This window comes from Lissotriton vulgaris, chromosome 3_1 (assembly GCF_964263255.1).
Source record: "Lissotriton vulgaris chromosome 3_1, aLisVul1.2, whole genome shotgun sequence".
Classification (NCBI taxonomy): Eukaryota; Metazoa; Chordata; class Amphibia; order Caudata; family Salamandridae; genus Lissotriton; species Lissotriton vulgaris.
In genome coordinates this window covers 1,255,612,368-1,255,639,998 of record NC_141689.1, presented here as the reverse complement: position 1 = coordinate 1,255,639,998, position 27,631 = coordinate 1,255,612,368, and the positions used below count along the sequence as shown (strand labels likewise).

Here is a 27,631-nt window from a genome sequence, read left to right as displayed (position 1 = left end):
AATACAAACACATTATTTTACAATTAATATCTAAAAAACACCACATTACAACGTCATTTCTTTTCTGGGCTTGACTAACCATAATCGTAACGTTACTCCCTAGTGCACTGTATTAATGTGACTGCCATACTTCTACATCAGTCATCATGCAACTTGTCCTCGATATACAGGGTATGAATCTAATTTTTGGCAACAACAGTGTCCTACACTTGCTCCTGATCATTAACCATCCCACCAACATAGGCGCGATGCGTCCCTTTAACCAACTATGTTTAGCATGCTTTCTTAGTTAATCAACCCTTGCGCGCCGCCTTGCTCTGATGCTCGAACTGTTCAACATATGCTATATTAGCTGAAAATGTTTTATTTGAAAATATTTTATTTGAAAATACAAGGCGTGCTTTCCCTTTAACACCTTATACAAATTGCTAAACAAACGAGTCCTCCTTCCACCTAATCGCTTACCTAAAATCAGCGATCTACATGCGTCTAGCGTCCTCGTCCTGATTCCTCAACCGGTATAACGGATCATTCACCGCCCACGTTTTTAAACCCCCCACCCTGATGTTCTCCCTCCCGATTCGCCCATAATCCGAGACACTCCCTGATACGTCATGCCCATAGACTCTTAGTGCACCACATTTCCCAGAATACATCGTGTGAAGTGATAGCTATGTCCGTGTACATCCAATATTAAAAAGTCATTGTTAAATATCCATTCGGTTCTAAAAACTTGCCGAATGCATACGTGTGATTCATCATGCTGCGAGGGACTCCGATGTTTGCTCCGATTTTGTGAAACATTTAGCAATCTTCTTTCACTCCGTGATTAATCCCTTTTTGAACGGGTGCAATCCCTGGGTAGGGCTAAAGTTACGAAAGTCTTTGAAAGTAGAGGGATGCACACCAGTTTTATCAAACATACTATATTCCTCAATTTTTATCCTCCTTAGTATGAATTGCGTGCGAATCAGTTTTTGAGGCCTGCCCTGCTGCCACTCGTTTAAGAAAACATGTAAGAAGAGGGACCTTTTACAGCCCCTAAGCCAAATGCACAGCTCTGTGCCGCTATTTAGCGTGCACTTTATATTCACATTCCTTTATCAACTCTAAAGTTTGTAAACCAGTTTAGTCCATATTTTAATTCCTTGTTTCAACATTTAATTCATTATTTTCTCTTCAGTCCACAAATCGGGTACAGGTGCCAATTTTCAAATTTCTAACATTCTGACTGTGCCAATCCAGGCTTCTTCGAAAGAATGCGACAGATGCAAGAAGTCCTTTGCAAGTAGTCATTTATTATGCAGTTAAAAACCCAATGCATTTCGGGCCTCCATGTGCCCTTCTTCGGGGGTCACTACAAAATAATCACAATACAAACACATGGGCACATTGAAACAAGGAATTAAAATATGGACTAAACTGGTTTACAAACTTTAGAGTTGATAAAGGAATGTGAATATAAAGTGCACGCTAAATAGCGGCACAGAGCTGTGCATTTGGCTTAGGGGCTGTAAAAGGTCCCTCTTCTTACATGTTTTCTTAAACGAGTGGCAGCAGGGCAGGCCTCAAAAACTGATTCGCACGCAATTCATACTAAGGAGGATAAAAATTGAGGAATATAGTATGGTTGATAAAACTGGTGTGCATCCCTCTACTTTCAAAGACTTTCGTAACTTTAGCCCTACCCAGGGATTGCACCCGTTCAAAAAGGGATTAATCACGGAGTGAAAGAAGATTGCTAAATGTTTCACAAAATCGGAGCAAACATCGGAGTCCCTCGCAGCATGATGAATCACACGTATGCATTCGGCAAGTTTTTAGAACCGAATGGATATTTAACAACGACTTTTTAATATTGGATGTACACGGACATAGCTATCACTTCACACGATGTATTCTGGGAAATGTGGTGCACTAAGAGTCTATGGGCATGACGTATCAGGGAGTGTCTCGGATTATGGGCGAATCGGGAGGGAGAACATCAGGGTGGGGGGTTTAAAAACGTGGGCGGTGAATGATCCGTTATACCGGTTGAGGAATCAGGACGAGGACGCTAGACGCATGTAGATCGCTGATTTTAGGTAAGCGATTAGGTGGAAGGAGGACTCGTTTGTTTAGCAATTTGTATAAGGTGTTAAAGGGAAAGCACGCCTTGTATTTTCAAATAAAATATTTTCAAATAAAACATTTTCAGCTAATATAGCATATGTTGAACAGTTCGAGCATCAGAGCAAGGCGGCGCGCAAGGGTTGATTAACTAAGAAAGCATGCTAAACATAGTTGGTTAAAGGGACGCATCGCGCCTATGTTGGTGGGATGGTTAATGATCAGGAGCAAGTGTAGGACACTGTTGTTGCCAAAAATTAGATTCATACCCTGTATATCGAGGACAAGTTGCATGATGACTGATGTAGAAGTATGGCAGTCACATTAATACAGTGCACTAGGGAGTAACGTTACGATTATGGTTAGTCAAGCCCAGAAAAGAAATGACGTTGTAATGTGGTGTTTTTTAGATATTAATTGTAAAATAATGTGTTTGTATTGTGATTATTTTGTAGTGACCCCCGAAGAAGGGCACATGGAGGCCCGAAATGCATTGGGTTTTTAACTGCATAATAAATGACTACTTGCGAAGGACTTCTTGCATCTGTCGCATTCTTTCGAAGAAGCCTGGATTGGCACAGTCAGAATGTTAGAAATTTGAAAATTGGCACCTGTACCCGATTTGTGGACTGAAGAGAAAATAATGAATTAAATGTTGAAACAAGGAATTAAAATATGGACTAAACTGGTTTACAAACTTTAGAGTTGATAAAGGAATGTGAATATAAAGTGCACGCTAAATAGCGGCACAGAGCTGTGCATTTGGCTTAGGGGCTGTAAAAGGTCCCTCTTCTTACATGTTTTCTTAAACGAGTGGCAGCAGGGCAGGCCTCAAAAACTGATTCGCACGCAATTCATACTAAGGAGGATAAAAATTGAGGAATATAGTATGTTTGATAAAACTGGTGTGCATCCCTCTACTTTCAAGGGCTTTCTTCTTGAACAATTTAACTTCGAGATTATCTAGAATCTCCGTTTCAAAGCTACCATAATGGGGCCACTGTAGGACACCGTCTTTTCTCGTGTATTTAACCCAGATGTCATTATAACCAATGGGGCCCACACCATGTTTTACATAGAGCTCATAAGTCGGAGTTCCAATCGGAGGAACCGGACATGAATCCTCCAACCGGGAATCCCCAGAACAACCACAACCAAATATCTTTCCAAGTCTGCTAAGACCAGGCATCTTCGCTCACTAGCCTAGCTTCAAACTTCAAGGGAAATCTCAAACGCTAGCCTCGTGAATACGCAGGTACCAAATCAAAGCGATCCTCGAAGGGATACCAAAACAAACTAAGGACTGGGAGACACTCCACTCATACTTAACTGAAATGTCGATGGCGTCACCAGAAGACCCGTCTATTGTCTTGCTCTACAAATCATCTAATGGCTCCAAGACAGGGCGACAGTCAGGGCAGCAGTCCTTCGTAGCCGTCGGAAAGCAAGGAACCTCGCAGCAAAGACTTTCGGACCACGACGACATACAGGGGTCGATGAAGTGGCAGGCCTTCCTCCAGAATTTCCACACGAAGCTCTCCACGATCTTCAGGCTTGGACCGGTACCGCTGAAGTCGCCCCACGTTGGGCGCCAACTGAAGAACTGGGTTTTAGAACCCAGCGGTGCCAGGGAAAATGCCCGATGTCTTTGAGTTCACCTGTCCTGGCAAACAGAGACACGGGACACTTCTTGGTGACGTCAAAGACCAAAGTTATTGGCTGCAACCAGGAACAGAGGTCTACGAAGCAAAACACGGGTGGTTCGCTAGAGACTGCACAATTTCAATGAGCAGAGCATGGTCTTTTATGCCAAAAATCACATTCCAAAGTAGCATCAATTACGTACAAACTAACCAATGACAGTGCGACTTTTCAAAAGTAGCGCATGACGACAATCCCATTTTCCGTTGTCCAGCCCACCAGAAATGACCAAGCAAATTCCAACTTTCCTGTTCGATCAGGCCGGACAAACCCATCATAAAACCTCAACTCAAATCAGTGATTATGTCGTAAAGGAAGGAGCAGAAACAGATGAGAGCAAGATAGAAAGGTGGGTGCAGTGTACTGTAAGCTCAGCAATGTCCTGCTCTTTGATCTTTATCTGACCAGCTGCTTAACAAGGAACTGGCTCAGCGAAATCAGCCTTGGGCAAAGAGTCAGTTCGGCCAGGTCATTCAGAAGTAAGCTAAGGTGTACGTGTCCCAAAGACTCACTCGGCCGTAGTCATCGGCCTATGTGAGGGAAACCACACAAAATGGCTGCCGTCCACAAAATGGAACCCGAGGGTTCAAACGAAATCCCTGAATACGTAGTGTTCTCATTGATCGACTAAGACGAAAACACTCGTACACACCGCACTCGTGATTTGCGGTCTGCTGACACCAAAATCGTCTATTTCCGAAGACCTTCATTGAACGGGTTCGGAACCACCGAACCACAGACCCTCAAACTACGGAACTACACTGTGCTGGCCAGAAGAAGAAAACCGTGGGCACTATTCCCTACATGGCCAGGAGGTGAGGAGCCGGCCACGGCAGCACTGCTAGAGCGCTACATTTCCCTAGTTGTAGTGCCTGTACTCCCCTCCTGCACCCTGGCCTAAGGAAAGCACTTTATGGGTACTGCCCTGGAAAAGAGAGGAGTGTCTGGTCCCTGCAGTTCTGGTAATCCACGAGCGCTGCTACTTAGGAGCTGCAAGTAAAGCACTGAGCTTCCTAAGCACTATACTAAGAGAACTGTTGCCTCCCAAAGTGCTGTGATGCTAAGAGCGTTGTGTAGCTTCTAAGCGCTTTGACCTCAAGAAGATCACCGCCGCCCCAGTGAGGAGGGGGCGCAAGTGAAGTCGCCCGGAAGTCAACGGAGACTTTGCTCCGTGGTGGGGACTCTCCGTGAGCGGAGGAGAGCCCCAGGAAGGTGCTGCAGCTAGCGGGGCTCCCGTGGGGAAAAGGGAAGCCCGGCGCCTGCTGCCAGCTGACAGCGGAAAGGAGAGAGGCAGGCAGGGACTGCGAGGCACATTGTCGGTGCCTTCCCTGCCCGTGAGGACGTCCCCAAACCACCCCGCCTGCATGTTGCTGTGCCTGCAGCCCCGAGAGCCAGTGAGTGAGGCATTGGGGGGGGGGGGCAGCGGGGCACATTGTCGGTGCCCGCCCCGGTGGGACCTCCACAGAGGATCGGAGTGAGCATGGGGGGGTCTTCCCAGCTGCCCCGCTCAGCAGTGGGCAGCTGCAACGTGCAGCCACCGGTACTCAGGAGTCCACGTTGGGGCCCCAGTGTGAACTGGGACACAGGGTCCTGGGAGCTACCCAGCAGCTCCGCTGCAGTGGGCCGCTGCAACAAGATCACCTCTCCCTATAGCGACTCAACAAGGGGGCTCCCTAGGCGAAGTGGCGCCGACAGAATAATCTACATGCTGGCGTGACCGCAAACTTAGGCAGTTTTGCCTCAATGTCTTCCTGGCTGATAATGTTTATGCCCAGGCTCTTGGACTGCCAATAGGTAGGCCTAGGGTATTGCCCCCCTGATTCAGGGTTAGGTCTAAGGGTTTATACCTAATCTGATGTTTCACCTAATGTTAATGCGGACACCTAATGAGTTTTCATGCCAAATGAGAATGCTTTATGTTTTTCTATTCCAGCATTGCAACTGAGGTACTTACCTTTTTAATTTATCCTGTAAATAATCCCCCTTGTATATATTGCCCTGGCACCAGTTGGCGCAGCATTGTGACTACTGTGTTTACGACTGAATATTTGACCCAATACAAAAGGTATTCTTTTTCACCTAATCTGGTGTGGTCTCTTTTTGTGGCGTGCCTTGGGTGTCGTCGGTGTGTACTGCTTGGATGCTTCACACATGTCCTCAGGAGTTTGGCCTGCCCACTCTGCAAAATGCTACCCCATTTTTACAGTGACATTTTGACCTTTGTCTTTAAAGTGTAACAAATGTGACACGATGAAAACAGAATTGAACAACTTCTTTATTTTTTTCCTGATCTTTGGCGACCCACAAAAATTCAGAGTGGGAACCACCAGTGGGTCGCGAACCGCTATTTGGGAAAGGCAGTTCTATACATTAGCTTGCCTAACTTTGTAAGGTGCTTATCCATTGCTCTTTTGACTAGCTAATCATCCACTTCCTAAATTTGTTTATTAAAGAACGTCCAAAATGGAATTGTTTTGACCTCAAACAAACAATTACTTAAAACAAAAAATATATCTATTTCATCCTGCACCCAGAAGCAGCACATTACCAATGATTGTATGTACTTACAAGTTTTTTCAAATGTTGTGCAGCAATAGAGACTGCATTTGGTGGCTAAAAGTGTACACAATTCAAACACATGATTTTCTAATGGGACCTACTCTTGGTTTTAATTTATTGAACGAATGAAATGGAAGATCAATGCACAAAATAATTTCCCCATGCAATCTGGGTATGTCTTGAGTTAGTGTTTCAGCACTCTCCTTCCAGGCTTTACTTCATACAATTCAATACCTCCACTAATCACAGCATGAATACAATGACAAATTATTTTCTGGAACAAATCAGATCCTTACTCATCACATTTAAGCACCTTTAGTGTGAAGGTAAAGTCAATGGCTGCATTTACTGTTCTCTGAACTCTATTATTAATATTTGTAGTGCGACCATGAAACTGTTTGGGGAGAAGCGATGTCTCAATTCAGAGTCTAAAAAAGTGAAGAGGATGCTGAACAATCTTATGAAGAAAAGGTTAGTCTACATTTGCTTACTGGCAGCATTCACCTATCCTTGCAGAACCCTGGAGTTTTTGTGCAAACATTCACAGTAAAATGTGGGGGCACATGCTATGAAAATGAATTTAAAATATAAATTTTTAGGTCAAGCCTGCAACAGCACATGTGCTGCATGTGCTCTTGCTTGAGAGACATATTGTTCGCAATAAACTGCTTTAACGCAGCCCATTGCTTACCATTTGTTAGAATCTGTATCACTCTTCTTTGCTGCCTCTAAATTGCCAGTGCAGGCCAAGCAACACTTTTATTCCTTTCTGTGGAGCATGGACTAAGCACAGATTCACTGAACTTAATTAGTGCCAGTCCACTGCTCGTGCAGTTATAGAGGTACTATTTCTTCTTTCCCCGCCCACCCATCCCTTCTCCCTGTGGCTGCTCCCGCGTGCTGCTCCCTCTCTCCTCCCCTACATTTCCCTTATTTGGTTTTCCCCCTCCTGTTGTTGCTGCTCCCCTCCTCCTCTACCGCCCAGGGCCGGACTGAGAACAAAAACCAGCCCTGGCAAAGCGCTCGGCCGCCCCCCCCCCCACCCCCAGGGGGGGTCGGGGGTGCGACCGCGCTTGTTGCCAGGGCCGGTTTTCGGCCGATTTTGTTAAAGGGCCGTTTTTGCAGCAACACTGCAAAACGGCCCCCAGGGGCCCACAACCGGCCCCCACCCTTGCGGCGCACCAGTGGATTGCCCGGTGCCCGCAACGGCCAGTCCGGGTCTGCTCCCGCCCCTTGTTGTGCTTCCCGTACTTTTTTTTAAAAACAGCGCAGGCTGATAACAGAGGCCTCCACGAGATGAGGAGGGTGACCCCTTTGTAAAACTGTGGGGTGCAGAGCAATGGGGCTGGTTACCAGCTTGGCCTCTCACACATTGACTGAGTGGAGGGTGGAGCTGAGGCCCGGCAGCAGGGAGCTAATCAAGGCTAGTGGGGTTGCATCGGATAAGGGGACCACAGAGTGGGGGCAATCTCCCCTGATATGGCACTATCCCTGGCACTAGTGCACAATTACGCTGCCTAGTGCCGTGCATACATGTTTGCACCATAGTAAAAGGATGTGTGTGAGAGTCTAGCATAGATTTTGTATTGGAAGGTTATCCTTCCAGTACAAAATACTATGCCTCGATAAACTTATAACGTTTTCCACTACGGAAATGTACTTTCCCCTGCAGCACACATACAAAGTATGTAAAGTTAGGAGAAATAAAGGCATTTCTCCTTTTAACGCCTGCTTGAGATTGGCTTATTGGCTCAAGGACTCTCTTCTTAGACATCTAGACCTCTTTCTCTCTGTTTTGTGCCCTTTCTGACTTCCTTTCCACTGTGTGTTCTCCTGTCCATTATTCTTTGCCTTCTTCACATTTTTAACCTCAAGGATAACTGAAGCCATATACAGAAAGTGCACCATGGCATAGCACATGTTTTTTGTCCCACAGGGCACTTTGGTAATACAGAAGGAACCTCACATGTTATTGCAGCCCTTCTGTATTTGGATCCCACAGATGCACATTGTGTGACTGCCCAATCCCAAAAGACATTTTTAGGTCTTGCCTGAGCCAGCGCATGCTCTAATCTGGTGAGCCATTCAGTGAGTGTGCTTCAGAAAACTGACCACAAGCTTTTGCTTGTGGCCTAAAGCTTGCGGTTACACGCCACGCGGGCCATCTGGCTTTCCTCTCGGCCATCTCTCTCCCTCAGAGCCTCCCCTACGCCCCCTTCCCTGCTGCTGTTTCACACCAGACACTTCACGTGCACAGGCGCTGCGCCATCTGGCTTTCCTCTCGCCATTTAGCTGTCGCTTTCCCTAAGAGCTTCCTCTCCGACCCCTCCCCTGCTGCTCTTTCACACCAGACACCTCACGTGCTCTCCTCTCTGCCCTCCGTCGCAAGCTCACTCCTGTACCTTAATCTTCTAGCCTTTTCCCGGATCTCAGCAGTACTGCACTTCTCAGCAGGGGTGCAGTACTCTCAACAGAAGAGTACCACTGGCAAACAGGTACTCTAGGACAGCGAGTACTGTCAGTTTTATATTTCTTTTTCAAGCACTGTGCCTGGTAAATGGCTTTCAGAGACATTGTGAGTATGTGCATGCTTGCTCTGTCCCATGACACACTGGCCCTCATACAAGCGGCCTGGTAATTGGTGTCATTTTAGTAGCACCTGTACCGCACATGTCGCAGTGACCCGGGCAGCGGTAATGATGGTGGAAGTGTACTGAGAGCATTGTGCCTTTTCTACTGAACTGCGATCTTCCCAGCTAGCTCTCCAGCCTTTACGTGCTCTCTGAATTCATGGGCACGCTGCCCTGTGACTCTCGAGTGCCTCTCCACAGATCAGCTACTAACAGAAGATGTTCACGCATCCCTGGAGAAGGAGAACTACAAGACGCACGCCCTGGCACGACAATCTTGCGTGCATGCTGTTCTGGTGCGAGCCAATCACGGCATGATGCACACGCTGGACAGTTACTGTGAGGACACTGGAGACTTCGTCCAGAATAGGTGCAAAATGTTATGTAACTTGCACTCCAGGCAACCTGTAATATTATTGGTGCATAAATGAGTGTTACTGCTTTGTAAGTAGGTTATTAAGTGTGCTTAATGCCCTCTGTAATTGTTGCTATCTCTGACCAAATGTGTGGGTAATAACATTAGATCCTTCTACCTAATATGACTTAACACAGGCAGAAAAATGTGTTCCACACCACCCACTCACGTGCCCCCCTCGCCAGCCCCCTCATGTGCGTTGATCTCTGTTCTCTCCCCAAAGCCTCCTTGTTCGCTCAAGCCAGGGCGAGACATTTAGTGAGTGGGCTTCAGAAATCCGACCACAAGCTTTTGCTTGTGGCTTAAAGCTTGCGGTAACCCGTGCGGGCACGCGCGCGCGCCATCTGGCTTTCCTCTCGGCCTTTAGCCATCGTTCTCCTTCAGAGCCTCTTCTCCGCCTCTACCCTGCTGCTCTTTCACACCAGAGACCTCACATGTTCTCCTCTCTGCCCTCCATCGCAAGCTCACTCCTGTACCTTAATCTTCTAGCCTTTTCCCGGATCTCAGCAGTACTGCACTTCTCAGCAGGGGTGCAGTACTCTCAACAGAAGAGCACCGCTGGCAAACAGGTACTCTAGGACAACGAGTACTGTCAGTTTTATATTTCTTTTTCAAGCACTGTGCCTGGTAAATGGCTTTCAGAGACATTGTGAGTATGTGCATGCTTGCTCTGTCCCATCACACACTGGCCCTCATACAAGCAGCCCGGCAATTGGTGTCATTTTTATAGCACCTGTACCGCACATGTCGCAGTGACCTGGGGAGCGGTAATGATGGTGGAAGTGTACTGAGTGCATTTTGCCTCTTCTACTGAACTGTGATCTTCCCAGCTAGCTCTCCAGCCTCCTTTTAAATGCGTACATACTTCAAGACCGCTGGGATTCATTATCAGCATCTCACTATCTGGCATCCACCCTGGGCCTCAGTAATGGAACCCTGAGCTCAGGGCTCCATGGATGACGTGCACGTTTCACCGGCGTTTACAGGTTAATAAAAAGGCAGCCCTCTGTCAGTTCTTCCTCATCCTTGAATGTGGCAGAAGGCGTCTTTCGAGGCGTGAGGCACCCGTCTCCGGGTATTAACAAAGTAAATCTGCAACTATGGAATCCCTGCTCTTGCTACAAGGGTCACCTTGGCAGTTTTTAACCTGCATTAAGTCCCCTTTTTAATTTGCGCTCTATTTTCTCTTAACTGCAGGTCTGGACAGATTTACTCGGATGTCCAACCACTATAATTAATCCATGGTTTTGTTTACCACGGAGGACTTCACAAGGTGGGCCTCAGAAGTGGAATTAACTCACCACTATTGGGTGAGTGCCTTATCCATGTACTCTCATAACTTGCGCTATCATGGGGAATTGCTTGTAAAGTAATTTTATTATAAAATTCCCGCAGAATACCTTGACTGAGCCATCACTGATACTACAGTGCGTTACCTGGGCTGCCCTTCTGGCACCAGTATTAGGTCAGTATCATACTGCCATTCTTCATTGCATTTGGCAACAGGCGCCATCCAACGCACAATTAACACATAGTCAATCTCTTGCTTCCAGGTTGCCCCCGTCCCCTTTGTCCTGAGGAAGACTCGCAGTGGAGGTCCAAGTCACCCTCTAAGCACAAGCCGAATCGAACCGTCTACACACCCCACCCACATAGGGCCTGTACCTCATCCCAGTACCTTCACTTAATGTTGCATGTTTGCATCCTTACAAAATATATAAAAAATATTATAAATAAATTGTTTAGGATGGGTCTGCTGTACTGGCCTCCTTACCTGTCTATTGCCAAAGTATATAAATGTACTATATCTAAATATCTGTGACTATTCTCCCTTTTTATCCTTTCACCAGCACATCCAATCCCCCCCACTTTTTTCCTTGAGCAACCCTTGTATCTAATTCATTTTGATATGTTTCAAGTATATGATATTAAATATACTGAACCTGAATAATCTCTGGCGCTCTTTTGGCTGACACTGACTCTATGTTTTTGAACTATGCTATCTTGGTTAGCAAGGTATGTTGTTGCATTTATTTTGGTATTTATTACCAGTGTTTGACTTGCTAGGCTACACACGTAGGATAAATTATAATTCATTTCTGCTTTAAAGCAGTCACCGACCACCTATTTCATTACCGCATTGCACCCAGGTCCGTGGGTGAATATTGGGTTACCACATTGTTTTGTAATGGTCACATTCTTAAGTTGCCTTCTTTCCCTAAACACGCTGCCATTTGACAAACATTAATTTGTGTGCAAATGCTGGATAATATTCTTCGTACTTAGTTTGCTAACAGTACCTCTTCGTAGGCACTCTATCAAAACACCTTAAACAATTTGTACAAGGGCGAAGTTCAGCACACAAGATGTAATTTGATTTTGGCCGCTCTGCGACAGGCTTATCACAATAGCATAAAATTAGCGGCCTAACTGGGGCTTCGGCATAGTAACAGGGAGGATATTATTATATAAATGACATCAAGCCTTTGTTGATTCAGAGGAGCATTTCGCTGGCACTGAGAGACCAACCCATGCTGGAATCCTAGCCCAGCTGATTCCTGTTTACCTCATGCAAGGGATGCTGTTGAGCTCCTCACCAAGAAGGGCAGCTTGTTGACACTTACCTACATGTAACAGGTTCGATCACCCTACAGGGATTTGGCAGATTCACTCACACTAGGAATACTAGGTTAGAGTACAATATATTACAGTAGATATATGCAAGCATGTCTTCTCTGTTGTAGCAAATTGGTTGAACTATTCATCTTTTTCGCCAATCTCATAATGCTAATTACCGTATTAAGTTTCCTTATATTAATCATTGCTGCACATGTATTTTACTCAAGAATCTCAATGCTTCAATAAATATTGAAACTGCATGTTGTGTATTTCTTGTGCATCTCTTTGGATATGCAAAAGTAGCTAAGTAAAAGGGTTCTAGATCTGTTATCACAGTTTCCTTTGGGAATCAGGGTTGTCATTGTGAGGTTGCACATCCATTTGTTACTCTGTAAGGTTAGGGGTACAGATGGGGTACTCTGAGCTAGCAGGACTTAGGCCAACATATCTATACAGTGTGCATGGAATTAGTCTCTCACAGTTCTAATGGTTATGTTGTCCAACACTTGCACTATTTTACTTGAGAAAGTAAAAGATGTATAACAACGAGCCCACTGGACTTGGGCCATGCCAGTGGTGGAAGTGGGCTATGCATGGTAGAAGTGGGCCACAGCAGTGGTGGAAGTGGTCTGTGATCTCCTAAGAAAAATGTTGGTCATCAACACTTATGTTTTTCTTACAATTTAAACACTGGAGTAGTCACATAATGCACATGTCTGCAGGGGAATGCCTCCCTAATCCTCAATGTCTTGTCTATACTTTGCATTGATTATTAACAACAGGGGGTACCCGGTAAACCATGCGGCATCTGGGTGAATATAGCTAATTATGAAAAAGGGATGCCAACGGTATTTTCTTAAGGAAGGTTATTTGTGAAGACAAATACTACTAATTATCTGTCTCATCATATAGTATATTGTATAGTAAATATCTCATCTACTACAACGTTCATCTACTAGCCATTACCAACAATTAATACTAAAAAGAAAAAACATACAACAAAAGATGATTTAATGTATTCCTTTAGAAATCCTTTTTCATGTTTTTACATCATACATACAATTCAAACAATATTTAATCTTGTGTGAAAAAGATTATCAAGATTCAAAAGCAATATATCTTGTTCAGAATCCAAGAAATCAAATATCATATTATTGTGGATCCTTAATCCAAGGGTTATATGGGTGGCCCAATAATTTGTGTACAAGGAAAATCTGCCAATGTGTTTTCTTGGCCTTATTTCCTTTTTCGAACACCCAAAGAACAAGGGGCATGAAGAAGCCAAAAACAATGTCTTTGTGGCTTCCAGTCAAAATAATGCTCCAAGCGAATATATCCAAATGGTTTCCAAATCAAAAGAAGGTGTCGAAATAAATAGTAACTGTCGACGCGTTTCAGCCTGTCAAGCAGTTTCAGGCCTCATCAGGACAAAGGGCAATAATAATCTTACAAGAAATCCTACCACAAAATAGTCTAATCAATTGCCAGCTGATATCCACTAGGGAGGTCTGTGACTTCAAAAGTAATCCAGGAAATCAATCATAACAAGTAGGAAAAACTTCCTTTACTCGGTACGTCAGTGCTCATCCGAATGACAGATGTCTCTGAGTTTCATGTTTCTCACCATTTCAGTAGTTTCAAAACAACCTGCCTTCGTCCGGAGATTCAACCTACACAAATCCTCCAAACCGCGCCCGAGTCATCTACTCCTCGGCGCTTTTCCCAACTTACGGACAACGAATGCCCGATTAGGACAATTCCGTTGAAGCATAGACCAGCAGGTTCAAATCACCTGTCCTCGCCTTACTCAGCAGGCTGAAATTCTACTAAATATAAGTGAAGCTTTATAGGTAGGCACTAGAAGTTGCATCCTAATCATATTTTTATAACTCTTATCTCACCACCTTTTCCCTGATTACTGCTGAGTAAACACATGCACATCAGGCGACTTACTCAAGATGTCCTTTCCCTTGAGAGTGCTGTTGAAGCAGTCATAGATATAGGACTCCTGCCTGTGGTAACTTCTCTGTTTGGGCCTGTTAAGGCCTTGGAAAGTCTTGGGTCAGAACCCCTGTAAAAGGTCCAGAACCACTCTCTAATTACATTTTTTAATATGGAAGAGCAATTTCAAGTAACATTGCTTTTGGTATTTATACATGCTTAAATGTTACCCCACTATATTTTAGACAAGGGCTCAAACGGACTTGGCCTTGAGAAATGGTGAGAGTAAGGGGAGGTTCACTCAAGAGTGATGAGCTTACATGTCGTTTTATAATGAGAGGACAGGTAGAACTAAGGAATGAGAAGGGGCAATGCAATAGATATGTGCAATACTGTTATCTCCAGTGGCATTTGGAGTGAGAGTCTAAGCCAGTCAGCTGTATTTCTCTGGGTGGTTCTCAGTGGATCCCATTAAAGAACTCTCTTCTTACCTGATTGTTTTGTGAAGTGTCTTGTGACTTTAAACAGTGCAGTCAGACAGTCAACATTTTGTTTATTTAGACCTTGGCCTTCAAACAATTCCCCCAAAATTCAAACATCTATAAATATCCGCTAAAACTAACAATCAGATAAAAGCAGGTAAATAACAATCCAGTTCTTTTAACCTTCTGCATAACAACACTTTCTAAAATCAAGTTGTTGGAAATGGCCCTTTTTAAAAAAAACTTTATTTTTGGAAGTTTTTGAGAGAACATACAGCGCAACTGGTGCTGGGTGGTATGCCAGCAAGTGGATCAATAATCAGTGGTGTACATAATATCATGTAGGTGATGCCCCCAAACATACTTTACATAGCTATAGACATTACTTTTTATACAACGTAGACAGGAGATAACTCATACCTCATCAATATCATAATCGTCACATGTATTATTTAACAGATCATTTCACATCAGTGCCATCCCGTGTCCAAGGTGTGATCGTAGTCTTTGAGCAATATAGTTCCATCAGTCCATGTCATCTCTAGCAGTCAGTACTGCATTCAGTAACCATTTCCAGTCTCTGCAACTCGGGGGTGTGGACCTCTGTTGATGTCGTCTCTCGTTGTAACAGGTAGGTCTGTAATGGCCCCCAGATATCTTTGGGCTTAGAAGCCATGGGTAAAGTCTCTGCATGTATCATATTCGGGTCTTGACAATATATCATATCCTGAACCCATTCCTTAAATTTAGGAGCGCGTCCTCTCCCCCACCTACAGTCAAGTCATCGTTTGGCCACCAATAATGACACATTCAGAAGTTTCCTGCTGCTTTTGGGGATCTGTGCCGTGTAACCTAATAAAAGTATCAATGGGTCTTTGGGAATACTAATCTCAAGCATCTTTTCTTGTGCTTCATGTATCTGTTCCCAATATTGCCCCACCTGAGGGCAGTCCCACGCGAGATGCAAGAAACCGGCCCCAGGCAGCCTACAGCGCTCGCAAAAGTCTGTGTCAGCCAGGTGAAATCTGTATTTACGCGCAGGTGTGTAGTATATTCTATGTAAAAATTTATAATGAATAATTTTAAAACGACTGCTGGATGTCACACGCCCCGTGACTTCACAGCAATATTCCCATTGCTCATCCGAAATTTCATTGACAAGATCTTCATTCCAGTGTCCCCTAGCCGTGCCAATTACCTCCTGAGTGTGGGTGCGAAGGCTATCGTATGTGCGTGAGACCATACGTGTGCCATCATTGCTACATAAGACAGTGTTTAAGGGTGCAACACTGATCGGTTGCTTCGAGTAATCTGGAAGTAGAGCCTTCATACTTTCCCTCAGACGTATATAATAAAACACCTCCAGAGGTGATCCGTAGGGGTGCCGATAGTTGTCCATTTGCAAGGACTTTCGCCGTGGGCTCAGTGTAGAGCAACTGTACCCATGCTAGAAAAATCGGGGGAAAGCCCATTTTGCGTAATACAGTAACAAGATAGCGCCACTCCACGGAGTCAAACGCCTTAGAGGCGTCCAAAAACACCGCGGCAAGCGGAAACTCAGTGGCAACCGTTTGTATGAGTGAACAGAGAGTACGGAGATTATGAGACGTCGCTCTCGTCGGGACAAAACCTGATTGATCGGGAAGTATTATTCTAGTCATGAGGAGTGACAACCGTGTGGCCAACACTTTAGCCAGAATTTTTGCATCACAATTTATCAAGGACAATGGCCGGTAGGAGTCACATTACATAGGGTCTTTGTCCGGCTTCAGTAGGGTAGTGATTACCACTTCGCGCATACCCCGGGGTAGGATTTCCATCTCCAGAGAATCTTCGAATAACTCTTTCAACACCGGTGCCATAGTGTCGATGTAACATTTGTAGAACTCAGCGGGAATTCCGTCTAACCCTGGTGCCTTACCATTTCCCAGAGACATTATGGCCTCCCTTATTTCATCCAATTCCAGTGGGGCACTCAAACTGTTCTGTGCACGTCACTTAGCCAGCATAGTGCCACCTCTCCTAAAAAACCATCTAGATCTATCTCCCCCACGGATTGTGTAGTGTATAAGTGCGCATAGTGCGTGTGAAGAGCATTCAAGATACGACCATTGTCTCTACAGGCCTCGCCTTCTCGATCAACTATTTCCAAGATGGTGTTAGTGCCCCTGGTTGTCCGTATCACCTCAGACAATGCTTTCCCTGGTCGTTCTCCCTCACTGTATTTGTGGGTAACCCAATATTTACTTCTAAATTTTGTTTCGCGCTGCGCCTCCTCCTCATACTCTGACAATTTATGTCGAAACTGTTGGTGTGCTGTCCCTGCATCCCGTCCTGCCATCTGCCTCTCCAGGGCCCGCAGCTCACTCTCTAGTTTATGCAGTGTGCGTTGAATATCTCGAAGTACCCCAAAGCTTTTGGCAATACACCACCCCCGAACCGTGACCTTGAAGGCCTCCGACACCCTCTCTACACTATCTACCGTGCCTTTATTACGAGGGAAGAAGTCCTTTATGTCTTCCCCCAGTTTATCGCGAAAAACAGGATCTAGAAGGGCAGTTGATTGGAGCCGCCAGGTGCGTCTAGGACGGTCATAGCCAGGTATAGCCATTGTAACCAGCACAGGGCAGTGGTCAGAATGAGTTCTGGCCAGATGTCTAGCCTCGGTGATACCGAGGGTCAGGTCCCTGGATAAAAAAAATAATCTAGTCTCGCCCAGGTACCTGTGTATGAGGTGAAGTGTGTAACTTCCTGAAGTGTGGGATGTAAATATCTCCAACTGTCCACCAGACCGCCCTCCTCCACAATGCCCCACAGTGTCTCCCTCATCCTGGGATGATATTGTGCGTGGCAATCCGCCCTATCCAACATGGGCATCACCGCTACATTGAAGTCTCCTCCCCAGATGATGTGCCGAGAGCCTACATCCAACACCTTCCCCCATAATAGTGTAAAAAACTCCGGAGTGTCTGGATTCGGAGCATAACAATTGACAATGGTAACCGTATCTCCTCCCAATCGTCCCCACAATATCACATAGCGTCCTACTTTGTCTACCTGTTGTCCCAGTAATTTGAAGGGAACCGCACAGTGTATCAATATGGCAGTGCCCCTGGCATAAGAAGAGTAGTTAGAGAAGTCTCTGACCCCCGCCCACTTGCCAGCAAATGAGGAGATAGTCTGGGGGGGCATATGCGTCTCTTGTAACAACACCATGTTTACCTTGTGCCTATCTAAGTAGGCCAATACCTGTCTACATTTTCTAGAATCCTTAAGCCCTCGAATATTCCAGGATAGTACCGTATACGTTTTTGTAGGGGGGTCACCCATCAGTATAACGCATTATGTGTGCAATATACAACCACTTTGTTCGAACCTGTACCACCAGCAACCAGCATCCACCACCGCCCAAGGGTGTCCCTCGATCATCCAACAACCACAGTGCAACTGGAAATAATATCCTCTGTACCCCTCCCATTCTGAGGCTCCCTCAACTTGCCAACAGTTCCCTCCCTTGTCCATTACCCCCCACCAATGCAGTTAAACAATAGGAACCTCCATATTCCAACCTACCCCCCACTGCCACCCCGTCCCTCCCCATTTAAAAAAACAACCACATTTCAGTGTCCCCTCAGTCTCCCATCCCCCCACCCACTGAAGCAACCCCAACTTGCCAGAATCGTCTACCCTCCCCCCTCCCCTCCCTCCCAACAAAAACAACATCGCCAACGCGATGACATAGTTCAATATAGGGGAACACCCATAGGGTAACAGCATTAGACCTTCACACAGCCACCGTCCCTCTCCAGGCTCTGGAACCTGTACGACCATTGAGCTTTATCGGAGAAGGGGCGGTGGGGCCTGGAATACGTTACCCCAGGAGTCACTGCAATCGTCTCTGTCCTGTGGAATACGAAGTGTCCCCAGCCTCTCTGTTGTCTCGCAGCGTACCAGTACCATGTGTGCTGGCCATGAGTTAGGGTACCAATTACAGTTATGTTAAATCAAGCATCCTCCTCTTCTTCTTGCATGCCATCGCGCTGCTCGGGCTCTCGACCATTCGCTCCCCGTTGTGTCCCCTTCAGGTGTCGTAGAAAGTCCTCCACTTGCTGCGGGTTACTAAAAAAACGTTGTTTGCCTTGTTGTGTCACACGGAGTCGTGCTGGGTAAAGTAAGGCATAGTCGATCTGCGCAGCTTGTAGTTTCTTTTTTACATCTAGAAACTTGCGCCGTTCTTCTTGCACTAAGGGGGTGAAGTCCGGATAAATCGAGAAAGTCACACCTTCATACACCAGGGTTTGCTTTGTGCGCGCAGCACGTAGAGCCATATCGCGGTCGTGATAATTAAGCAATCGCGTAATTATGGGTCGTGGTGTTTGTCCCGGTTTCGGTTGATGACCCAGGGACCTGTGTGCTCGCTCCACTCTGAATTGCGTGGAGAAAGCCTCATCACCAATGGGGGTCAGGAGAAGTTTCTCGATATAGTCCTCCATACGCCCATTGTTGGTGGACTCCCGAATGTTAATCACGCGGATAATATTGCGCCTACTACGGGCTTTCAAATCCTCATTCTTTCTCGCAATTACCCGCAGTAAGTTGTCCATTCTGGCTAGTTGCGTCATATGGCTGGCGGTGGAATCATTAGCATCCGAAATACGTCTTTCCGCCTCTTTCAGCTGTTCCTCATGCTGATCCACCTTGTGCACTATGACGTCCATTCTGGAGGACATCCTGTCCACCTTATCTACCACCGTGGCAAATCCTTGTCTTATTTCTTGCAATATTTGGTGCATATCTAGCTCCAGAGACGATGCTCCGCCGCTCGCCATTTCAGTTCCATTTGAGTCAGCCCCCGTCGATGCAGGTTTGGGTCCCTTCTTTGGTGTAACAAAAGGTAGTTTCGGTTGACGGTTGTCCTGTCGCACTATGTTGCCGGGTATTAGTTGGTGATTCAGAAAAGGGGGTGGTGATGAACAGAGTGTCTGAATTAAGCAGACCACTCTTACCCAGTCCAAAGATCAGGGCTTGATCCATCACCGTTTTTTAGCTCACTGCACCATCCCAGCTCAGAACCTGGCTACATGCAAATTAGTCTGTTCCTGTCCCAGTGCATGATGGGAACAGGGCAAACCAAACTACCAAGCCAATTCTTATACTGGGAAGGAAACAAGCTTCCGGGGACCGGTTTCTGGCATTTCAGCCGTCGTCGGCCCGGCTTGCTTGAATCCTGATGGTGCAATGAGCAAGGGACTCACATCTGAGTATACCCTTCCACGCTTATGGTGGACAAAATGATTCAGAAAAGGGGGTGGTGATGAACAGAGTGTCTGAATTAAGCAGACCACTCTTACCCAGTCCAAAGATCAGGGCTTGATCCATCACCGTTTTTTAGCTCACTGCACCATCCCAGCTCAGAACCTGGCTACATGCAAATTAGTCTGTTCCTATCCCAGTGCATGATGGGAACAGGGCAAACCAAACTACCAAGCCAATTCTTATACTGGGAAGGAAACAAGCTTCCGGGGACCGGTTTCTGGCATTTCAGCCGTCGTCGGCCCGGCTTGCTTGAATCCTGATGGTGCAATGAGCAAGGGACTCACATCTGAGTATACCCTTCCACGCTTATGGTGGACAAAATGATTCAGAAAAGGGGGTGGTGATGAACAGAGTGTCTGAATTAAGCAGACCACTCTTACCCAGTCCAAAGATCAGGGCTTGATCCATCACCGTTTTTTAGCTCACTGCACCATCCCAGCTCAGAACCTGGCTACATGCAAATTAGTCTGTTCCTGTCCCAGTGCATGATGGGAACAGGGCAAACCAAACTACCAAGCCAATTCTTATACTGGGAAGGAAACAAGCTTCCGGGGACTGGTTTCTGGCATTTCAGCCGTCGTCGGCCCGGCTTGCTTGAATCCTGATGGTGCAATGAGCAAGGGACTCACATCTGAGTATACCCTTCCACGCTTATGGTGGACAAAATGATTCAGAAAAGGGGGTGGTGATGAACAGAGTGTCTGAATTAAGCAGACCACTCTTACCCAGTCCAAAGATCAGGGCTTGATCCATCACCCTTTTTTAGCTCACTGCACCATCCCAGCTCAGAACCTGGCTACATGCAAATTAGTCTGTTCCTGTCCCAGTGCATGATGGGAACAGGGCAAACCAAACTACCAAGCCAATTCTTATACTGGGAAGGAAACAAGCTCCCGGGGACCGGTTTCTGGCATTTCAGCCGTCGTCGGCCCGGCTTGCTTGAATCCTGATGGTGCAATGAGCAAGGGACTCACATCTGAGTATACCCTTCGACGCTTATGGTGGACAAAATGATTCAGAAAAGGGGGTGGTGATGAACAGAGTGTCTGAATTAAGCAGACCACTCTTACCCAGTCCAAAGATCAGGGCTTGATCCATCACCGTTTTTTAGCTCACTGCACCATCCCAGCTCAGAACCTGGCTACATGCAAATTAGTCTGTTCCTGTCCCAGTGCATGATGGGAACAGGGCAAACCAAAATACCAAGCCAATTCTTATACTGGGAAGGAAACAAGCTTCCGGGGACCGGTTTCAGGCATTTCAGCCGTCGTCGGCCCGGCTTGCTTGAATCCTGATGGTGCAATGAGCAAGGGACTCACATCTGAGTATACCCTTCCACGCTTATGGTGGACAAAATGATTCAGAAAAGGGGGTGGTGATGAACAGAGTGTCTGAATTAAGCAGACCACTCTTACCCAGTCCAAAGATCAGGGCTTGATCCATCACCGTTTTTTAGCTCATTGCACCATCCCAGCTCAGAACCAGGCTACATGCAAATTAGTCTGTTCCTGTCCCAGTGCATGATGGGAACAGGGCAAACCAAACTACCAAGCCAATTCTTATACTGGGAAGGAAACAAGCTTCCGGGGACCGGTTTCTGGCAGGTGTGGCAGGGTATACTCAGACATGAGTCCCTTTCTCACTGCACCATCAGGATTCAAGCAAGCCGGGCCGACGACGGCTGAAATGCCAGAAACCGGTCCCCGGTAGCTTGTCTCCTTTCTGGTGAAGAATTGGCTTGGTAGTTTAGTCTGCCCTGTTCCCATGATGCACTGGGCCAGGGACAGACTGATTTGCATATAGCCAGGTTCTGAGCTGGGATGGTGCAGTGAGATAAATAACAGTGATGGATCAAGCCCTGATCTTTGGACTGGGTAAGAGTGGTCTGCTTAATTCAGACACTCTTTTCATCACCACCCCCCTTTTCTGAATCGTTTTTGGCCACTATAGGTGTGGCAGGGTATACTCAGACATGAGTCCCTTTCTCACTGCACCATCAGGATTCAAGCAAGCCGGGCCGACGACGGCTGAAATGCCAGAAACCGGTCCCCGGTAGGTTGTCTCCTTTCTGGTGAAGAATTGGCTTGGTAGTTTAGTCTGCCCTGTTCCCATGATGCACTGGGCCAGGGACAGACTGATTTGCATATAGCCAGGTTCTGAGCTGGGATGGTGCAGTGAGATAAATAACGGTGATGGATCAAGCCCTGATCTTTGGACTGGGTAAGAGTGGTCTGCTTAATTCAGACACTCTTTTCATCACCACCCCCCTTTTCTGAATCGGGTATTAGTTGGTATCACAAGCCCACCTCAGCCACACAACGCTGGTCACCATGAATAACACTATATTCCTGTGTTGCTAAAGTCCTCTGTAGTACAGACGTGAAAAACAGCGTTTCGTCGTTCTCCGGACATCCAAGCGCCCGCACTAGGGCCTTGCGCATCCGTAGCCAACATCCGTTGATAGGTCAGGTACATGCAGAATCGAGCTGCAGAGAAGATCACCCACTTTAGCACGCCATGGGAGTATGGAGTAGCGCATAAAATATGTACACAGCAAGGGTCGTCACCCTCTGCCACGCGAACTCCGTCTTGGGGTTCAATCTGACGGAGTCCGCATTTCGGCACCTTTCAGCCACTCTCTGCGCCTTGCAACATACACCCCCAGCCAACGCAACACCATGCAATCGGGGGTCTGCCAATATTCCTGCGTGGCCACCGTGGATCGGCCGTGATAGGTCCCCTGCTATATCAAATGGTACCACAGTAACAAGGTCCAGCGCCATCGCGGGGTACTCAGTGCAATTTTCGGGGGTCTTAGCACAACACAACAGCGATCTTGTGCTAGGTCTCTCTGTCTTATGGGCGCCGCAGAGTCCTCACCGGTGCGACCTCATACACTCCGCATCGGCATGCGCCAATGAGCCCTGCGGCTGTTGTCCGCCGTCCTGGGGGCCACAAGAGCACACCCTCTCCAATACGACGCCCCTTGCAAAGTCCACTGTAGGCGGCTCTCATCTCCGGCGGGCTGTCGGGTGACAACTGTTCTCCGTCCGCCCCCAGACGGGCGGGCCTACTTCCCTCGTGGCGAGCCTCGGTCTCTCCTGCCGCAGGGCGACACTCACCACGCCTCCTGCTGCTCCAGCGCTGCTCCCGGGGGAAACTTTCACGTAGCAGTATTTGGTCTAGAGGCGCTGTATCTGCCCCAAATCTTTACCGAGGCCAGGGATCAGGTTCATACACATATGTGCACAGTTTCTTCCAGGTGGCTAACTATTTAAACAGGATAAATAAAGGATATATGGTCCAGGCAGCGGGAGCCTCACCAAATGGCGGCCATTCCGCTTGTGCGCCCTCTAGCGCCCCCACAAATGGCCCTTTTTGCAGGGTTATCCTCAAACTTTTTGTTTCTTCCGTCTGTCTTTTCCTGACCTGTTTGTGTTGGTTTTAGGACTCTGGGCACTTTAGCACTGCTAATCAGTGCTAAAGTACATATGCTCTGTCTGTAAATTGTGCTATGGATTGGTGTTTCCATGATTGAATATTTGATTTACTTTTAGTCCCTAGCAAAGTGTACTGAGCGTGCCAGGGCCTGTGAATCAAATTCTACTTGTGGGCCTGCAGCACAGATTGTGCCACTCACGCGAGTAGACCTGAAAAGGTACCTCAGACCTGCCATTGCAGAGTTTGCACGCAGTTTGTCCCTGTCATGTCGATGTTGCCAGTGCACACACTTGCCAGTCCATAACCTTCCCTTTTCTTACATGGCAGGCACCCCTAAGGGAGGCCCTAGGTACCCCTGTGGGCAGGGTGCAGTGTATGTGAAAGGTAGGACATGCCCTGGTGTGTGTGGCATGTCCTGATAGTGAATTTCAGCCCATTTTGTTTTTCACTATTGCAAAGCTATCTGTTCCCCATAGGACAGAATCGGAAGTTTGTTTATAACATCTTATAAACATAACTGGCCCTGGGAACTAGGTGGGAAAATACAATTTAGAATGCCTGAACTCAGAATCTAACTATGCATCTTGTTGTTAAGGTGATGTTTACATTCTGTATTTAAAAATACCACTTTTAGGAAGTAGGTATTTTCTTGCTCAGTCATCCTGTGGGCCTCTGCTGGAATGTGGATTGCCTGTCTGGGTTTTGGACGACAGATAGCTAGGAAGCAAGGGTGGCTCCCGATAGTCTAGGTAGGTCAGGAAAGGGCTGAATGGACCTGGGCTGTGATGGGGAAGAGGGAGGAGATTTCCTTGCACCTCAAAGGGCCTGATCTGCCTCTGACAATGCCATCTCAACCCCCTGCCGGGAAATCACACCAAAGAAGGCAGAACTGGTTCTGGCTGGGCACAGACACCCTCTGCCTGGAGGATCAACACATTGTTGGATACAAATACTGCGACCCAGACCCCTGAACTTTGAAACACTTTTGGACCAAGAAGACTGCCAAAAAGAAGAGCTGGAGAAGGTGTGAGGAGGAACTACCACATTGCTGTGTGCTTTGCTGTGTTGGCCTACAGTGGCTGCTTCTGTCTTTGGCAGTGAAAGGACTGGACTGAAATTTCTGCAATCTACTTTTGTGAGTTTCTCCAAGGGCTTGAGGTAGAGCTTGCCCCCTGTTCAAGAAGTCTTAGGAACAGCAAAGACTTCAAGCTCTTCTGCCCTCAGCACTGGGGACTGTGTGTTTTGTGCTGCAACAGAAGAAAAGCAACCCGATGACGTCTATGACGCTGCTGCCGACTCCCTGTCCTGAAGGCACCGCAGAGGGCACTGCTGCAACGCCGCACCGCAACCCTGGTCTCACCGACGATGCCTGCTTACGCCGCCACCAAGCCGCTGCTTGCACAGCGACCTGTGGGCAACGCATTCCGCACCGTCTTGCTTCACGACGACGCCTTGGCACTGCGGAGGACACCGCTGCAACTCCGCACCGTGACCCTGGTCTCACCGACGCCGCCTGCTGACACAACCACCGAGCCGCAGCTCGCACCGCGATCTGTGGGCACCGCATTCCACATCGTCTTGCTTCACGATGATGCCTTTGCACTGCAGAGGACACCGCCGCAACACAGCACCGTGACCCTGGTCTCACCGACCTTGCTTGCTGACACAGCCACCAAGCCGCTGCTCGCACCCCGACCTGTGGGCACCGCACTCCGCACTGCCTCTCTTCATGATGACGCCTTGGCCTTCATCAACAAGGCGGCTCTACACCAAAATCGACGTAGCTGCATGCACCATGGTTCTAGGGCGCCGCTTGTAAAGTTACAGAACGCACCCGCCCTCATCCCGCACCGCAGCCTTGGCCAATCGACGCCAGCACCATCAGCCGACGACAGCGCTTAAGCAATGATGACGCCACTGCTTGCACCGTGACCTGCCAGCACAATGATGAGCACCACCTTCATCTCGCACCGTAACCCTGGTCTCACTGACGACACCATCTGACGCCACCACCGAGCTGCTGCTCGCACTGCGACCTAAGGGCACCGCACGCCGCACCGCTGTACTTCGCACCGCAGCACACGATGCCTGCTGACGCCAGTGCTCCTGACTCCAACAGAGAGAAGATCGACCTGCAACGCGTGTGACTTCAAGGGACCCAACAACTCCTGCACCGACCTCCGGTACCGGCGCCTGCAGACGCCGTGTTTTCGGAAGCTCAACGAGAGGTCGCCGACGCCCTGCATTTCTAAAAGGTACTGTTTGCGGGTCTCCCCCGACACCGTAGCTGGCCAGCGACGCTGCGGTCAGCCAGAACTGTTTGGATTTGTTTGCTCATGACCCGTGATAGCCCCAGACGGAGCTGTCGACATCAAGGAACTATTTTTAAAGCATATTTTGATAAATGAAGATTTTGAAGTACTGTATTGTGGATTTTTTTCGTTTTTGGTCCTCTTAAGTATATAAAAATATTGGAAATGTTTCTAAACTGGTGTGGTGTCCTTTTGTAGTGCTTACACTGTATTACTGTTGGTTATGTGCAAATGCTTTACACACTGCCTCTAAGATGAACCTGACTGCTGGGGTCAAGCCACCAAGGGGGTGAGCAGGGGTTATTTCAGGAGTGTAACTCCCTTATCCTGACTAGAGTGGTGGTTTCTGCCTGGCTTTGGCACATGCCCTAGCCTGCCAAAAATCTAATTTCTAACACAAGTTCTCAATAATATTTCATTCACATATCTCCCCAGAGCATGTTACATCAAGATACCTCATGTCCAATAAAAAGGTGGCTGCTTGTCTCCTTTTCTTAATAATTAATAATAATGCAACTTATAAAACACATAGCTACTTTGAAGAAGTATCCCATGCTGCGGTCCAAGCTACCCCAAGTTACACACTTGCAAAAGGTGACAGAATCAGACTGTCTAAACAACCAGAGTTTTTGTTTTTTTCTAAAAAGGTGTTCCAAGGGGGTGTGTCAGACAGAAAGAGGCAGTGACTTCCACAGATTTGTTGCTCGAAAGCTAAAGGAGCTGCCTCCAAAGAGCACTCTTCTCACTTTCGGAATGCAGACCCTACTAGTCCCCGAGGGTTTAAGATTCCTCAGAGGAGTGAAGGGTTTAATGAAAGACTGTATGTACCGAGGTCCAGTGTTTGTTAGGGCTTTGTAGCAATAACACATCGCTGTGAACAAGACCCTCTGCTTCATAGGAAGCCAGTGTAACTTTGTCAGTGAGGTTCTTACGGAGAAGCGTTTTGGGAGATTGAGTAGGAAACACTTCACTGCATTCTTTACTTGTTGGAGAAGCATCAGACAGAACTGTGACACCCCAGGTTACACACATTAAAATAGTCCAGCCTTGAAATAATCAATGCCTGGACCACCGTCTTCCTCACAGTTTCTGGGAGCAAATCCAGGATTTTTTTCAGGGTCTTAAGGATTCCAAAACACTTCCCAGCTAACACTGCAATTTGACTGCCAAAGGAAAGCTTCTGGTCAAACTAAATGCCTACGTATTCAACCTTGGACTTAGGGCTAGGTAGAGGTCCAAGAGTTTCAGAGCACCAAAAGGTTGACTAGATGTTGGGTTGTTTCCCCAAGATCAAAACATCTGTCTTCCCTGCATTCAACCTTAGACAATTTTGCTCCATCAACCCAGCGACCTCCTCCAGACATGACTCTAGAGAAAAAGCCATGGATGTCACAACCTGACAGAGTGTGATGATCAGCTGAGTATCAACAGCATAGGTGATTTCTGAGAACGCAATCAATCAATCTATCAATCAATCGGGGTTCATGTAGAGCAGGGCTAATCACCCGTTAGGGCTTCAAAGAGCTGGGAGGTGGGTTCTGTAGTTTAGTCAAAGAGCCAGTTCATGGGGTCCTTCTTGAGGCAGTAAGGGTGATTGTCTGGGATGCAGAGGAAGAAAGTTCCAGATCTTTGCGATGAGGTAGTAGAAGGATTTTTATCCTCCATGGTCTTCAGGATCCATGGGATAGTGGCCAGGGCCAGGTTGGCGGAGCGGAGGTGTCTGGTGGTAGTATTGAAGGATAGGCGGTGGTTGAGGAATGACGGCCTGATGTTGTGGAGGACCTTGAAGGCGTGCGTGAGTAGCTTGAAGGTGATTCTTTTGTTGATCACGAACCAGTGGAGGTTTCTCAGGTGATCGGCGATGTGGCTGCAGTGGGGGATGTTTAGGTTAAGTCTTGCGGCGGCATTCTTGATTGTTTGCAATTTCTTTTGGAGCTTCTGGGTGGTGCTGGCATAGAGTGCATTGCCATAGTCGAGTTTGCTGCTGACGAGTGCCTGGGTGACCGTGATCCACTAAAAAATCTTTTGAAGCAGGCAGAGGGTGTGGAAGCAGGAGTATGATATGGCGTTGGTTTGGTGGTTCATTGAAAGTGAGGAGTCAAGGAT

The 27,631-nt window shown here is 47.1% G+C and overlaps 1 protein-coding gene across 1 annotated transcript in view; it reads left to right on the top strand.

Moving 5' to 3' along the window:
* Positions 1-27,631, top strand: part of LOC147727765 (C-X-C motif chemokine 10-like) — a 95,091-nt gene that overhangs the window by 45,698 nt on the left and 21,762 nt on the right. Inside the window, exon 3 of the mRNA XM_086961776.1 lies at positions 6,751-6,840. Coding sequence (XP_086817902.1) covers positions 6,751-6,840 — 90 coding nt within the window. The remainder of the gene's footprint in view (positions 1-6,750; positions 6,841-27,631) is intronic.